Source organism: Panicum virgatum, chromosome 8K (assembly GCF_016808335.1).
Source record: "Panicum virgatum strain AP13 chromosome 8K, P.virgatum_v5, whole genome shotgun sequence".
Lineage (NCBI taxonomy): Eukaryota > Viridiplantae > Streptophyta > Magnoliopsida > Poales > Poaceae > Panicum > Panicum virgatum.
This window is the reverse complement of record NC_053143.1, coordinates 19,411,027-19,426,852: the sequence shown is the minus strand read 5'-3', so window position 1 is coordinate 19,426,852 and position 15,826 is coordinate 19,411,027. Positions and strand designations below refer to the sequence as shown.

The 15,826-nt window shown below is 48.2% G+C and overlaps 2 protein-coding genes across 2 annotated transcripts; one reads left to right on the top strand and one right to left on the bottom strand.

Moving 5' to 3' along the window:
* Positions 1-5,280: 5,280 nt before the first annotated feature.
* On the top strand, positions 5,281-6,194 carry LOC120644144. Its single transcript, XM_039920707.1, has 2 exons — positions 5,281-5,625; positions 5,692-6,194. The coding sequence occupies exons 1-2, from the start codon at positions 5,505-5,507 to the stop codon at positions 6,186-6,188; spliced, it is 618 nt and encodes a 205-aa protein (XP_039776641.1). The 5' UTR covers positions 5,281-5,504; the 3' UTR covers positions 6,189-6,194.
* A 5,936-nt stretch (positions 6,195-12,130) lies between these two features.
* LOC120644143 (probable DNA double-strand break repair Rad50 ATPase) lies at positions 12,131-15,408 on the bottom strand. Its single transcript, XM_039920706.1, has 2 exons — positions 15,284-15,408; positions 12,131-12,982 (listed from the first exon to the last, which is right to left on the bottom strand). The coding sequence occupies exons 1-2, from the start codon at positions 15,289-15,291 to the stop codon at positions 12,172-12,174; spliced, it is 819 nt and encodes a 272-aa protein (XP_039776640.1). The 5' UTR covers positions 15,292-15,408; the 3' UTR covers positions 12,131-12,171.
* Between the last annotated feature and the right edge of the window lie 418 nt (positions 15,409-15,826).

The window sequence follows — 15,826 nt, the reverse complement described above, 5'->3', positions numbered from 1 at the left end:
GGCTGGACCAGCACGCGCGCTTACAAGGAAGTAGCAAAGGCTAAACTTGATCTAAACAAAACCCCATCTGTTTATGGCGGCTATGGAAGTATATGAGGAGGTAGGGGATGACCAGGACGAGGTGGGGGTCATCCCAAAACCCTAGGACATACCCCTATTGGGCCCCACTTGATACACGGCTGTTATCGCCATAAATTAACAGGGTTAATTAATGGGCCGCGAGTGAGTTGGGCTTAATGAAGAGATTGAAGAAGGCTTACGAATCGGCTCCTGCGTGAGCATTTGGGCCATGTGGGCCATGTATCCTTAGATTTAGTTCAGACTGAGTTAGAGATAGAGTCCGATATGGACACATTAGTTTAGATTGTTTCCCAAGTCTCCGGACTATAAATATGTACCCTATGTTATTCATAAGAGAGAACGTCATCACGTTTGCAAACAACAACTCTCGGCGCACCGCCACCCCTAATTCTAGGGTTTCATCCAAGTAAGCGTCATGCTGCCCTGATCGCTTCTTGCGATCAGGGCAGCGTTGTTCTTGCTTTTACCTTGGTATTACTCGTACTAAAGCATTTTTGATGGCGAGTAATGCTAGTTATCCTGATGTTCGTATCATGGCTTTTAGTAGATCTATTGTGCTTTTGTTGCTTATCATCTATGAATATCATGTTGTTTCTGTGCAATCACGTTTCAATCCTATGCTAATTCTTGTTGTGTAGAATTAGTTGCACGGAGACAACACCCTGCTTCTTTTCCATCTAGTAGATCTAATCTGTTATGGTTTGCTCTTATACTTAAGAGTTGGCATAATATCTGCTAGGTTAGGCCTTGCAAACGGGTTGGATGATCCGGTGATGTATTAGATGCTTTGCCTTAGTCTTAACAGGGAATTGTTCCGGGAATCGGCTCTTGCTATTTCTTAGGCCTCTGTTTTTTGTTAGGGTTTAGTTATTTATTATGTTTATTAGGCCTAATTATGTGTAGGATGTTCCGATCTAGCAGTGAAGCTTTTACCGTTGTGGATCAGATTAGCTAGATTTAATTGAATCAGCTTTACAGTTATTTGCTTTATTTATCAATATCCGGATACATGCAGATCCAATCTGACACCGGGACTTGATCGGCTCTTTAAAGCCGATGCAAGAGTCGTCCCGGGGAGCACGGCTCGGACTTACGTTTCCACGTGTTTGTGTATGCAGGCAAATCGTTGCAAGCACGTTCGCACCTTCCTGATCGGGTATAGGTCAGGTGGCACGCCCTGCGTCTTCATAAGCCGCGGCGTGTGCTAGAATTGCGGGCCGTTGACGAGGGAGCAGTGCCTGCCAGCGCTCCGGCGACCTCCCGGCTCTTCGTGTTGCCTGTCGCTACTCGCCGGTGGGTTTCGACCGACAACAATGGCCCATTGGGTCAAAATCAGGTGACACAGCACCGTGGACAGAAACGGTCTCGGTAGTAAATCGATGACTGCGGCCGACTCCTAGAAGATATGGATATGAGGCCGGATCCATATGAAAGTAGACTTGATAAGCTTTCCATGAAGTCTTAGAATGCCCCAATACGAGTCCATATGAAGTCGTGGCAGCCATCACAAGTTGACGCTTTCCAGCAGTCCGAATCCAGCCCTTCCAAAACTTGTTGGATTCAATCTCTATCTTTCATTGGGCCAAAGTGTCATAGTTGCCTGGTGGAGGATGATGGGAATACATGGAACCGGTCCCCAGTCAACTTCCTTGGTCCTCCACACCTTCCATGTGTGTTCAATAATCTTTTTGATCCATGTATGTATTTCTGAAAATGACAATGAACGCACATCATGGCGCAGCATCAATTCATCAAATGTATCAAAATACAATCATGATAAAGAATGGTTTCACCTTTGAATCTAATGTTTCTAATGTGGTTGTATCCGAGAAGGTGATGTCCTCATCATTAGGGCCAGTAAATAAGCGGTGATCGTAGTTGCATGTATGAATGTGATATATGTTTGTGGGACGATAAGGAAGACATGCATTATATGTAACAACTTAACGTCATTGGTTCGATTCGTGGTACGATAAGGACGACACACGAACGAATGTAATATATGTTTGTCCTCTATATGCTTATTTTCTACTTTGTAGCCTATGTTTAATTTGTGAAATTCATATTCAAATTCAAATTCATTTTAGAAAAATATTTATTTTAATTTGGAAAATCATTAATGGTGGCGGGCTGATAACAGTTAATACTTTAACGGAGGAAGGCAATTAATAACAACCACCTCTATTAATACTTTAATGGAGGCGGGCGGCTTAGAGTAACTGCCTCGTATAATAAGTATTAACCAAGGCAGTTTCCTTATAGCGACCGTCTCGGTTAATTAACCGAGGCGGTCAGACCAACCGCCTCTATTAAGGCTTGATTAACCGTGACCTTTTGTCGGAGACGGATGGTTTGCCCGCCTCTGTTAATCTCTTTTTCAGTAGTAGTGAATGCAAACACAACGATTTATACTGGTTCAGGCCGCTAGTATAGCGTAATACCTTATGTCCAGTTTGGTGTGGGGCCTAGCGTTGGATTATATTGTATGATGTGTTTACAAGGGGTGCCCCTGCCTCTCTTTATATAGTCCAGAGGGCAGGCACATTGTTCTAATCCAGTCGGAGACACAAAAAGTCATGCCAAACACAATCACAGTATAGCCAATGGCTCCACCAGCCCTCATCATCGACTGCATGTGACAGTCATTCGCTGGGTTGTTCAGTTTTGCTTCTGGGTTATGCAAGGTCAGATCTCGGTAAAAAAAAGAAGAGCACACCAGCAAGCAATATATAATGGCAATGTGTTGGATTATCAATCACAACCGGCTCATCCTTATAAATCTCAAGTTTAGTTGTGGCACTAGCTAATTTGTTCTACGCCACAAGCTAAGCTATTTTTTTCCACTTATTAAATCCCTCCACTGCAGCTAACAATAATAGCTTGAGGGATTTGATTAGTTTAACCCAATGGTATGTGAGGAATTTTAATTTTCAAACCTAGCTAGTGTTCTCTAAGGTCCAAACTAGGGAAGTTTTCATACGACCAAGAAGATGTTTACAATGGATACTTATTAGCATCTCTTAATTAATTGTGTGTCTCAATGATATATATGGCAGTACACTAATAATACAAGAAAAGCCCGCGATCTCTTGGCTCTCTCAAACCCTCCTACATAGGTACTTGTGAGTTATGACAAAGTAATACTAACTTCTACAAATCTTATATTGAATATTTTGAACCTAAACGATCTCAAAAGTTTCAATTTTGAAGTTATTCAAATTTTCAATTACATTAATACATTTTTTCTCTTTTCTCTTTTTAAGATTATTAATATTTCTTGAGGTAGGCTTGAGCCATACCAAATTACAATTTAGCTAACATTGCTCGAAGTAAGGAACAACTTGTTAGAGTGGGCCAGCCCATCACCAGCAGCAGGACAACAAGGCAACAATGGCATAGACGGGCTCAGCTCTTGCTTCCGTCCCTTTCTCTGAGTTTCTAGCAAATGTTATATGTCGTACTCCCTCCATCCCACAAATAAGTTCATTTTGGACATGATTTAGGACACCAAGGAGTGGTTAATTAGAGTCTACTCTCCCATGTTTGCCCTTATTAAATATCAAGTCGGGCATCCACATGTGACGAAGAACCCACCCTGTTCGACCGGTTACCGAGGATCGCTCTTGGGCTAGCGGTGCGAATTCGACTCCTCTTGTCGGTGTTTTAAACTAACACAACTAGTAATCGTGTTGGCTTAGGCGTCTAGCTCAGATGGTAAAGGGATTGCGACACTAAGGGTTTATCCTAGTTTGAGCGAAATGTCCCTAGTCAAGCGGCGAGCGTGTGGCTCACGTGATTTGTTAAGTTTGTCGTACGGTGTACAAAAGCTTGAGAGAGGGAAAAGCTCCAGGTCTTAGGTGAGTGTGTGTGTGTGTGTGTGTTCCAAGCTCAAGCGTGCTCGAATGGCTTGAGTCCGGATCCTGTGTGTTGATCTAGCAAGTGCAGACCTTGTGTTGTTGTGTGCTAGTCCAGCCCCCTCCTTTCATTCAGAGGGCCTGCCTCCCCTTTTATAGCCGAAGGGAGGGCAGGGTTACAATAGATATCGTGGAGATGAAGAAAAAAGGTACAGCGGTGGAGCGTGAGCCTATCTTCTAGAGGAAGGAAACGGGGCAGAAAGGTTGAAGGAGGAGAGGACGCACATGCCACCCACGTCGTAATGGTTCGCCATCGATCTAGTCCGTCAAATCGGCCGGAGCGAGATACTATATCTTCGCCCTCTCCCGTTTGTTGCATGGCTGCGGAGTTGGAAGAGCTCAATGTGACACTTCGGGGTAGTCCTCTCAATCCTGATGAGATGCACCCCTGCCCCTAGAAAGGAGAGCGGGCACACCTCGTTGAGTATGGCAATTACTCCGTGGTCTGTTCGAGGCGTGTTGGCCCTGCTCAACTTGCAGGGAATCTTGTCAGGACGCGTCCCGTCCGTCACCGCCCTAACAGTGATGCGTTGAAGCCTCCCCGGGCATGCCCTCAGCCCCGAGGCTGGGATTGCTGCTGAGCCTCGGGCGAGGCAAAGGCTCATCCCGAGGTGGGGGTGGTTGTCCTGACTCCCGAGGGTCTAGACAAAGCCAGCGCTTCAGCGCGTCGTGCAGCCGAAACACGACTTTTATTAGAGAGGGCGAGACGAGTCATTGTCCCGACCGGTGTGGGGGTATTACTTAAGTGTCCGTCTCCTGGCACTATGGATTTTATATCCAATGGTAGCCCCCAAGCCTACGTAGGAGTGAAGAGAATTCCTTCATAGGCTTTCACTTGGTAAGTCATTTGACCGTTCGTCGAATTGACTGTGAGCCCCCAAGCCCCCAAGAATTTTGAGGGTTCGTTCGTGTGGTTGTCCTTTCTTCGGGACATCCTGAAGAGAATTCCTTCAGCTGTTCTACATTGTTTTGCTCGGAAGGGTCGGGATCTCTGGCATTCCATCTTTTCGCTCGCTGGAACGCAAGTTGCCATAACGAGGCCTCTACCCTTCCTGTGACAAGAGAGGGTCTGATGTGCTTCCCCATTCGCCCGCTCAGAGTGGATGCGTAGGCTGATTGAAGGGGTGTGTCATCAGGTATTAATTACGATGATTTACTTCGTTATGGGAAGTGGGTGCTGGGCCACCCTTCCATAATTGAGGAAGGCGTCGATTCGCCTAACTCCAAGTTTTCCTATAAAGGCGGAATGAGGATGGGAAGCGCCATCCACTGCTTAATCCGAGCCTCTTGAACGATAGCCTGCACCTTTCGCCGTCGCTCCCTTCCCCATAGCACCATGAACCGCGGAAGGCGGGTGGCCGCAGGTGGTGAGGTACAGGGGCTACGACCTTCTCGTCATCGTTAGGCCATAGTGCATGTGGCTTCGTCTTCAACTCACTAGGGCGTGCGCCGCCTCCCGTAGCATACTCAGAGTCAGGGTCGTCTCTCGACTCGTCGGCTGATCTCCCGATGCTGACGGAGACACAGCTGTGCGGCTGCCTTGCGGCGTCCCACAATATGCTCGAGGCGTCGGAGGTGAAGGTGGAGGAGCTGCGGAGATGCCTCATTGAGGCCAAGGCTTGGGCGATTGGTGAGCATTTTGTCGCCTTGGTCCCTTCGCCTGAATCTTCTATCTCTAACTTTCATCTCAACACAGAGCTATGGATGGAGTTGGAGCTACTTTGCGACGCCGCCGACGTCGTCGCCGAGCACCTCCACGCCCGAGGAGGGAGCTACGAGGAGCGACTGCTCGACATCCCAGCCAGCATCAGGGCCGTGACCGTGTTTGGGGTCCACCATGGGGCTTCCGTGGCCTTGGCGGCGGCGCAGGCAAGGATGGGTCATCGTCTCGACCACCTGACCAAGGTCCCAGTCGGCATAAGAAGGGCAAACGAAGAAGCATTCATCAAAATATTCGCAAGGTCCACCAACACCGTGGTTGCCAAGGTGCTCTGGGGCCTTAGGAGCTTGGCGTCGCGCATTGTCTTCGAGGCAGGTCATGCCAAGGGCCATGAGCGTCTCTATGGTCTCGCCATCCTTGAGCGTGGTTACTCCAGGATGGCTGAATCTGGGGGCCATCCATGTCTTCGTAGCTTAGGATCCTTCTTTCCCACCTTTCTCATGTTGGTACCCTATCTAGGTAATGTAATCTAAAAAAGATTCCCCTCATGGGAGGATAAAGGAAGATCAATTCGCATGTCGTTCAAGCTTGTGATATCGGAGAGCTAGTCCATTGTGTGGTTTGTTCGAGCCCCTCATGTTGAGGGTTGCATCCCGTTTCATTCGTTTCGTGTTTACGGCCCCTGTCCTGACCCTTTCCTTGCTAGGCCTAGGATATTTGGGTTGCGGTTTTAGGCTTTGTTCGGGCTAGTGAGCAATGCGTTGGCCACTGAGGCACTTGGCAGTCACGGTCCGACTAGCCTTTTCGAGGCCATGTTCCCGCGTCCTTCTCTTTCTCGGCCTAGTTCTGGGAATGATCGGGCACTCGGCTTTTCCTTTTAGTTTAGGAAATATTCTTTTTTCATGTATGTTCGCATGTTCGAGTCGCTTTGTCACCGATTTGAACCACAGTGTAGAAGGAGGGACCCGCGAACGAAGCCCTAGCCATTGAGGCACGTTTGGTCGCAGTCTGACTGGGTGGTTTGGTTATAACTTGCGTGACATTCCGTGGTCCGTCTTTTTGGCAAGAGTGATCCCGAGCTAGACGTGTAATAAATGCGATCGTGCGAGCCCCTGGGTGAGGCTTGACCTTGGCGTGGCACCCTTGGTTAGTCCCTTTACCCAGGGAACAAAGAATGAAATGAGATTCATATAGGAACTCCGTCCACATGTAGACTTATCTATTTTTGGCGTTTGATTCATCAACGAAGATAGTCCTCGGCACGTCCTCGAGCTCCTGGCCATTCAACGTTGTCATGGAAGTCATGGAGCACCATGATGATCCTTGGATGGTTCCGCCATGCCGCAAGTGAAGTGGACTACGCCTCGGACTTTTTTGGTGGGGAGGGGCATCGCGTGCCACCCTGACCCTAAGTTTACGGTTTCCATCCCTTCATTCGCTCCTTATCGAGGGTTGGACTCTAGCGAGGGTATGGAAAGAAGGGAGCTCTCTTTTTATTACTTTTTCCTGCTTATAGAGAACAAGCCTTTTGCAAATGAGTATAGTGTGGGAAAAGTAAAAAGAAAACATTTGAGGCTCGGGAGCCATGTGTTATCTCTTCAAGGGTTTGTCAGCGGTCTCGCTGCTTCGGCCGTCAGTGGTTCTGCCCGTAGGTTGGTGGCCTGGAGCTTGTCATGGCACAACTTCTTTTGCTAGAGCTGATCTTAGCTCGACCGTCCTCGGAGCAGGACCACTGGGGCTTGGTCCCCCTTTGGCCTTTTTCTCCTATAACATCACCGCCTTGCCCTCATGGCAGTCATCGTGGCGTCCGACTGCCGCAGACTGCGGGTGCGCCATGGGTTTGAGGTGGTGTCCTTGGACCGCGACAAGGATGACTTCCTCCCCGTGTGTTCCTCTATGACCCATGGCGCAAGATGGGGCTTTCGGGGTTTGGTTCGCCTCTCCCTAGAGTCCCTAGCGTACTACCAACGGCGCAAGGGCTATTATGGCCATAGCTCCGTGTGGCACCACACTGACAATAGCTGCTCTGACCTTCAGCTCATCAGGTGGGTAGCTACTGGGGGCTCTAAAGGGTTAGGCGAGGAACCCTGGTGGATCGCCATGAGCGAGTGGGACGAAATAGGAACCTCGCCCGGTCAGGGCAGCGAACTGGGTCAGCACCATCTCGTGAGGCAACAGCACTAGGGGCGGCAATCTCCACCATCATCCTTGGATTCTGAGATCACTCCGCCTTCATGACTCATTGGTCACAGACAAGGCGGGTGTCCTCTTTATCATGGACACAGAACAATGGAGTAGCCACCCCTTGATCCCCTCCGTAGCCCCACGGTGGCGACGCTTGCCCGTTCCCTAACGAGACATCAGTGAATAGAGTGAGGTGTTGCCTGTGGGAGCTGGTGGGGGACCTGATGTGACATCAGTGGATGGAGATGTCAGAGCAAGTCTTATAACCCAGCCCGTTGCGGGCTAGGAACAAGCCACGGCATGCATCGGTGGCAGCGGTGGCATGCAGCGGTGGCAGTGGACCCGTTACCAATTAATGCTATCTGTGGGTGCAGCAGTCTGCATGCAGAGAGAGCAGCTGCGACACAGTTCTCTTCGCCGGTTTGAAGCCGGCTGGGAACGAAGCGCCGGCTGTCTTCTTTTTTCTTCTCTCTCTCCGCCAGCGAGGACTTTTCTGCTGACATGGATTCCTCCCAACCGGCGAATAGTCCTCATAATACTTGCTCTCATGGCGAAGGGGGTCCCTTGGGTCTTTCTAGGACCTGAAGGAACCTCGGAGCTAGAGCTCCATCTGGCCGCTGCAGGGGTGGGTCTTCCAGAGACTCGAGCCCTCGAGGCACTGGCCTGGAAGTTTCGGCGACCCGATGGGGCCGGAGTTGTCGAAATGCGGGCCTCCAGATTGTTCAGAACCACCCGGTTCCTGTCTTGTTGATGAGCTCCATCATCCATAGCATGGTGCGGACGACGGAGGGGAACATGGAGGTCCCCTACCTGGCGCGCCAACTATCAGTGTTTTAAACTAACACCAACTAGTAATCGTGTTGCTTAGGCGTCTAGCTCGGATGGTAAAGGGATTGAGATACTAAGGGTTTATTCTGGTTCGGGCGGAATGTCCCTAGTCCAGCAGCGAGCATGTGGCTCACGTGATTTGTTAATTTTGTCGTAGGGTGTACAAACGGTTGAGAGAGGGAAAAGCTCCCAAGTCTCAGATGAGTGTATGTGTGTGTTCCGAGCTCAAGTGTGTTCGAATGGCTTGAGTCCGAATCCTGTGTGTTAATCTGGTGGAATCGGCCCGGCCTTCGTGTCGGGTAGCTATTGCGGCTCGCTAAAGCCTACGTGCGATGGAGCTTCGTCAGATCGTGGTGAAGGCAACGGCGGTGGTGGCGGCGGATTCGTCCGATGCTGTTGTTGGAACCGATGCCATTGTTGGAAGGGGAAAGGGTCCAGGGACCTGTTTGTAATTTTTATTTCTGTTGAGGCCCTTTCTGCAAAGTTTGGAGGGGTAGCTCTCCCCTGTATCCTTGATGTATCTGTATTTGTACGGTCTGTGTAGGTTTCCATTACCTCTTAATACAGGTATGTTTGATCAAAAAAATTCTAGCAAGTGCTCATCTTTTGTGTTGTTATGCGCTGGTCTAGCCCCCTCCTTTCGTTCGGACGGCCTGCCTCCCCTTTATAGCCGAAGGGAAGGGCAGGGTTACAATAGATGTCGTGGAGTTGAAGAAAAAAAGTACGGTGGTGGAGCGTGAGCCTAACTTCTAGAGGAAGGAAACGGGGCAGAAAGGTCCAAGGTGGAGAGGACGCCCATGCCGCCCACGTCGTAATGGTTCGCCGTCGGTCTGGTCCGTCGCATCGCCCGGGGTGATGTACTGTACCCGCACCCCCTCCCGTTTGCCGCGTGGCTGCGGAGTTGGAAGAGCTCGACGTGACACTTCGGGGTACTCCCTCTGTCTCTAAATAACTATCATTTTCGCTTCTCGAGAAATAATTTTGATTAATTTTATATAAAAAATATTAATATTTATGATATATAATTGATATCATTAGGTAGATCTTTTAATTTAATTTTTAATAAATTTATTTGAAGATACAAATATTGCTCGTATTTTCTATGAATTGACTCAAACTTGTGACACGCACACCGAGAACGACACTTAAAAAGAGACAGAGGGAGTAGTCCTCTAAGTCCTGACGACGTGCACCCCTACCCTAAAAAGGAGAGCGGGCACGCCTCGTCGAGTACGGCATGTACTCCGTGGTCTGTTCGAGGCATGCTAGCCCTGCTAAGCTTGCAGGGAATCTTATTAGGACACGTCCCATCCATCACTGCCCGGACGGTGATGTGTTGAAGCCTCCCCCGGGCGTGCCCTCAGCCCCGGGGCCGGGTAAGGATGGAAACGGATCGGATTCGCATGGAATCGGATTCGGATGTCACCTTTTACCACATTTTAAATCGAATACGGATACGGATTCGGATATTCTCGGATACGAATGCAAAACGGATGCCGCGGATTCGGATTCTAATTCGGATATTGACTTGATATACGAACTAACGTATAGCTATTTTCTTTATTAGTAGTTTTAGATTATAAAATTGTTATACATATACAAACTAAAGTATAATAATATAATTAAGATATCTAGTTAAAAATAATTTATTTATTAATAAATATGTTAATAAATAAATACATAAAAATAAAATTAGAATTAAAAATGTATTGCAATAAATATATAATAATTTTATTATATATAAATTAAAAATATAGAAGTAATTTTAAGATAAAATAAAAATATTTAAAAGTAAATATAGGTGGTGAGAAATAAATATAATTTTTAAGTAGTGTTTGAATGAAAACGGATACGGATAGTGTCGGATATTGTCGAATACGGATGTGGAATCGGATAGAGAAAATCAATAAAAATCGGATTCGGATGTATTCACTTTACTGCCACATTAAATTCGAATATGGATACGGATATCCATATTGATGTTTAAGCAAATATGGATATCGGATAATTCGGATATCTGCTTGCCATCCTTAGAGCCGGGATCGCTCTAAGGATTTTATATCCGACACCTCTGTCACGCTTTTTTTTTGTTGCGTGGAGTTTTTTCGCCAGCATGCAGCGCTCTCTGGAGCCGAGGACTGTGTGCATGTACATGCGGCGCTCTTCCGCGTTAATGATCGACCGCACAACGAAGAGACTGCGCGGGCGTTAATGACCGCGCAACGAAGAGGCCACGGGGGTAACCTCGTCTAATAACACGGTGGACCAGCTAAAACGAATTGATTTGTGAAAACAGTCGGAGGGAGTATGTGACTAGAGGGCATGTTAAATGTGATAATATGAGTTTTACAAAAATCGCAATAATCCCTCATGAAATTTGACGCTAAAAGGATCACCTGTCGATAATACCTAGCGATGACTGCCAGTCAAATGAAATGGTATCACACAAATCTACCTATGCTAGTACAGAAATTAACTAATTCTTTTAATATATTAGAATTAACTAATTCTTTTAATTTATTAGATCTTATTATAGAAAGTTAAAACTGTGCAGATTGCACAAACTTTGTGTCAGGTAACCTACTACTGGATGCTACTGGCTGCCACAGGTTATATTAGTCCGAATTCAGACTAATCCCCGAAGCCCAAACTTAATCTATTTTGCTTTCAGCCCTATGAAGCAAGGTATTACAAATAAAATGCAACGATCTAGCCATGATAGAATCAGTACTTCGACTTCCGTTAAACTAGTTCGCAGGCGTGTCAGCATGAGGTGCACCTAATGGTTTTCTAGCGTGCTCTACATGTTCAAACCTAAAAAAAAAATTATAACCAATCAAATCAACTAGCTTATGCTAATTTGCGGCAAGTAAAGAGCAAGTCAAGAGAGGCTCCCAGAAACAAGAATATATCATGTGGTATCGTTTGACAAAACGCAACACTTATTCACATTGAAGCTCCGTAAAAGTTATATTCCGGTTCATCAAGCCTTTCCCCAGTCACAGCGTTGAGGTCGCCACAAAGGTTTGAGCAACCAAGGCAAGTTCCGCAGGCCACTAAGGCTCACCACTGCCGTCCGACTCTGCCGTTCACCTTGAGGCACTCCAACAACAGTGTCAGGTATTTTTTTGGGTTACCACTAATGGATCGGTTAAGCACTAGCGAGCTCCTAAAAAGAAAGAAAATGGCCTTGCAATCCTACAATTTTGTTCTTTGCAATGGCCAAATTGAAGAGTCAGTGTAGCATCTCTTCTTTCAATGCCTTTTGCTCAAAGCTATTGGGCTAGCTTGAATTTGCATGTTCCACTTTGCGCCACACCTTTTCAAGTTATAATTGCGGTTGTCTTCCTTCATGTAGATTATTATTTTGATGTGTTGAAGCATTTTGGGGGCGGGCGAGGCGGGCAGGAAGTGTTGCAAAATGCAAACCTTTGTTTAAGGATGCTTTTGCCTTGGTTATCCATAAAGCAAAGAAATATTACCATCAGTGGGGAGATACACCTCCTATTCCCTTAAAAAAATGCCCGACTGAAGTTTATCATTTTCACCCTTCACCAAATCCATGCTAGCTTGTGTTTCCTCCACCTTTGTTTCAAGATCGTCCAATTCCTTCATGATTTCTGGTGTCTCAGTATTACATGAGTATGCAGCTGCATCTTTTGCCTCAGTCAAGACACCCAATTCCATAATGAGCCTCTCAGCCTCTAGCCGAAGCTTTTCATTTTCAACCTTCACCTTATCATAATCACCCTTCAAAGATGCTACCCTTGCATCCATCTCTGCTTTCTGGGCCCCAATGACCTTCAATTCCTCCTCCATATCTTTAATTTTCTTTTTTGCTATTTGTTCGTATGCATCGGCGGCATTCATGAGCACAAGAACCGCCTTCCTTGTGTCCTCCAATTCCCACACCTTTTCCTTAATTTGCTTGCATGCCGTCTCTTGGTACGCATCGGCGGTGTTCATTATCAGCAGGCCTGCGTTCCTCGTGTTCGCTAATTCCTCTTCCTTTGCCTTAAGTTGATTCCTTGCTTCCTCTTGGTACTTATCAGCAGCATTCATGAATAGCAAGCCCGCCTTCCTCGTGTCCTCCTTTTGCTTCACCAGCTCATCGGACAATTTGGTGTTTTGTTTCTGCCTCTCGTCCAATTGTTTCTGTAGCTCGTTGTTTTGCTTCTCCAGCTCTTGCTTCTCATTGGAAGCTTCCCTCCGCCTCTCGTCCAATTGCTTCTGTAGCTCGTTGTTTTGCTGCTTCAGCTCTTGCTTCTCATTGGACAGTCGCTCCAGCTCATTCGGCAGGCCGAGGAAGTACCACCTGCAGCAAATGTTTTTATAGGGAGCGTCATAGGAGAAAGATGGGACCACGCTGCTTGCACGGGAATTGGATCGATTTGAAATGCTCCTTCGACTCTAAATTATAGGTCACTTTAGTTTTATCTTAAGTCAATTTTCTCTAATTTCTACAAAATTTTGAGAAAAAATAATAATATCTACGAGTTTAGATAAATAGAAGGTCAAGCACTGTGTCATAAAATTGCAAAAAAAGAAGACACCATTATCAGTGACACAAAATCGCATGTGACCTACTGTCGCCTGCTACACCTCTCGATGCTCCTCGATAGCATCGAGATCACGCACAGTGTCTCAGGCCACACCATCCCCTCCCACATCCTCCCCCATCTTGCTTTGTCCTCTCGTGGCTACCTAACTAGCAAGTTCCCCTTTCCTTCTGGCCCACGCCCCACCATAAAAAGCCGCAACAAGGCCCGCCCATCTCTTATAGATAGTCCTGCGTGCCAATTTGGGTAATTTGGCAATCTTGGCAGGCCATAGTGGCAAAGCATTCCTAAACCACCTTAGGGGGTCATATAAACATTATTATATCTTTTAAAGTTTTATTGTTGAGTGGGCACTACTAGAAAAACGCACATTCGTCCGCGGCCGTTAGTAACGATCACGGTTTCGGCCGGTACTAACGTGCCAATTTAGTACCGGGTCAAAGTAACAGTGCTCATGGGAGCCGATCAGTACCGGCTGGTGGCTCCAGCCGGTACAAAACTGCTCCACCGACAGCGGGGGGAAACGACTAGATTCCCCACGCGGCAGTTTAGTACCGGCTGGTAGCTCTAGCCGGTACTAACTGGAGCCGAGAAGGATTAGTACCGGGTGAAGGCTACACCCGGCACTAAATGCCCTGCCGATGGTTCTTGGCCTTATCCTTTTTCTCTCCCCCAGCCATTCATTCCATCCAGCATTCATCCTCATATTCTCTGAATCTCACCACTCTCCATCTCTATCTTCTCCAGGTCAGGGGCGGCGGGAGGAGGAGCCACGGGAGGGCGGCCGACCTGGCTTGATGCGCGACGAGCGCAGCGGCCCCGGCCTGAGGAGTGGCGGGTGCGCCGGTCCCAGCCAAGAGGCGGGCCAGGCGCGCGCGGCCTCGGCCTGGAGGCACTGCGTGGCCTTAGCCGAGAGGCCTGGAGGCACGGCACGGTGCGGCCTCGGCCGGGAGGCCCGGAGGCGTGGCGCAACAGCCCCGGCCTGGAGGCGCTCGCGGCCCCGGCCTGGAGGCGCGGCGCGGCCTCGGCCGGGAGGCCTGGAGGCACGGCGCGGCGCGGCCTCCGCCGGGAGGCCTGGAGGCGCGGCGCGGCAGCCCCAGCCAGGAGGCGCTCGCGGCCCTGGCCTGGAGGCCTAGACGTGCGGCGCAGCCTCGGCCGGGAAGCCTAGAGGCGTGGCGCGACGCGGCAGCCCGGGCGAGGAGGTGCGGTTGGCCTCCGTCCCTTGTACGACAAGATTGTGAGGAATTTTGTTTGAAGATTTTTTGATTGTCAGGAGGTGTTTTTTGGTGTGATTATGATATTTTCTTGTGATTGTAAGACCACAAGATTGTGTGATTGAGATGTATTCATATGATTTTTTTTTTGTGATTGTGATTGTGATTGTGGGATGTATTCATGTGAGATGTTCTTGTGAGATGCCTTGTTCTTGTGAGATGCAATGTGAGATGCATGTGGTGCTGTTTGATTGAGAAAATGAGACCGGCTGGGGAGTACCAGCGCGGCGTGGGCAGCAGTTTAGTACCGGCTGGAGGTACCAGTCGGTACTAACTGCGCCATTTAGTACCGGGCGCAACGTCCGTTACTAAATTGCTGGCAGGTAAGTACCGGGCAGGCGGTACCAGGCGGGCGACCGGTACTAACCGGGGTTCCCGCCTGGTACTAAAGCGAGAATTTCTAGCAGTGGGGCTATGTAGTCAATACTCAATCTGTTAGGGTGTGTCTGTTATGTATACCTTTTCATATTATTTTATGACTCGTGGCTATGTCAGCGTCCACATAATTTGCAATGTCAGCAAAACCGCCTTCAAAGCCATCCTAGGGATTAATTAATTTAGACGGTATTGAATACTTCAATTAAGAGGATAAAATACATGGCCTTCTAGGTGAGGGGTAAAGTAGATGAATACCAATAGTTAGGTTGGTTACACCGGTTTTTTTCCCTTCTCGAAGAAAGCTAAAGGTATCTGTAATTTAGAAGGAGGTAGCGGTACAAATAAAGGCTTTCCATAATTTAGAACGGGGGGTGTATATATAGAAAATAACGTCTTGTGGAATACCAAGACATGCTGTGGAGAGGGGTTGACGACGACCTCGGCCCCTGCTATGGCGTACGCGCGCACCGCACTGGACAAAGGTGGAAGACGCTGCCTGGCAGTCTTGGACGTGCCCTGGTCTGATCTGTTGTCCTGCCCGTGCCGAATATATATATGGGAGGAAGGAAAAGGAGAGGGAGGGAAGGGAAAAAGCAGAGGAGACAAGGCAAGGCATATGCATTGAGTGTCGATGCGGAAGAGCGGAAGGTGACAAGGCACGGAGCGAGCGGGAGTACATGCATGCATTAACGTGCTGTGCTGGTGAAGCGAGGATGCATGGAGTGTTGTTGAGGAAGGAGGAGGGCGGAAGCTGATGAGACAAGGCATGCATGGAGTGCGCCGGCAGGTGATGAGAAGGAAGGACAGAGTGCGCACAACGCCTGTTGCCACTGGGCCCCGGCGAACCTCCTTGTTTGCCTAGTTAATGCTTTGTTTGGCAAGTTAATGTTAATAGCAGCTCAAATCTGAATTCTGCAACGGTCCCTGCTGGCAAACTCGATCACGCGT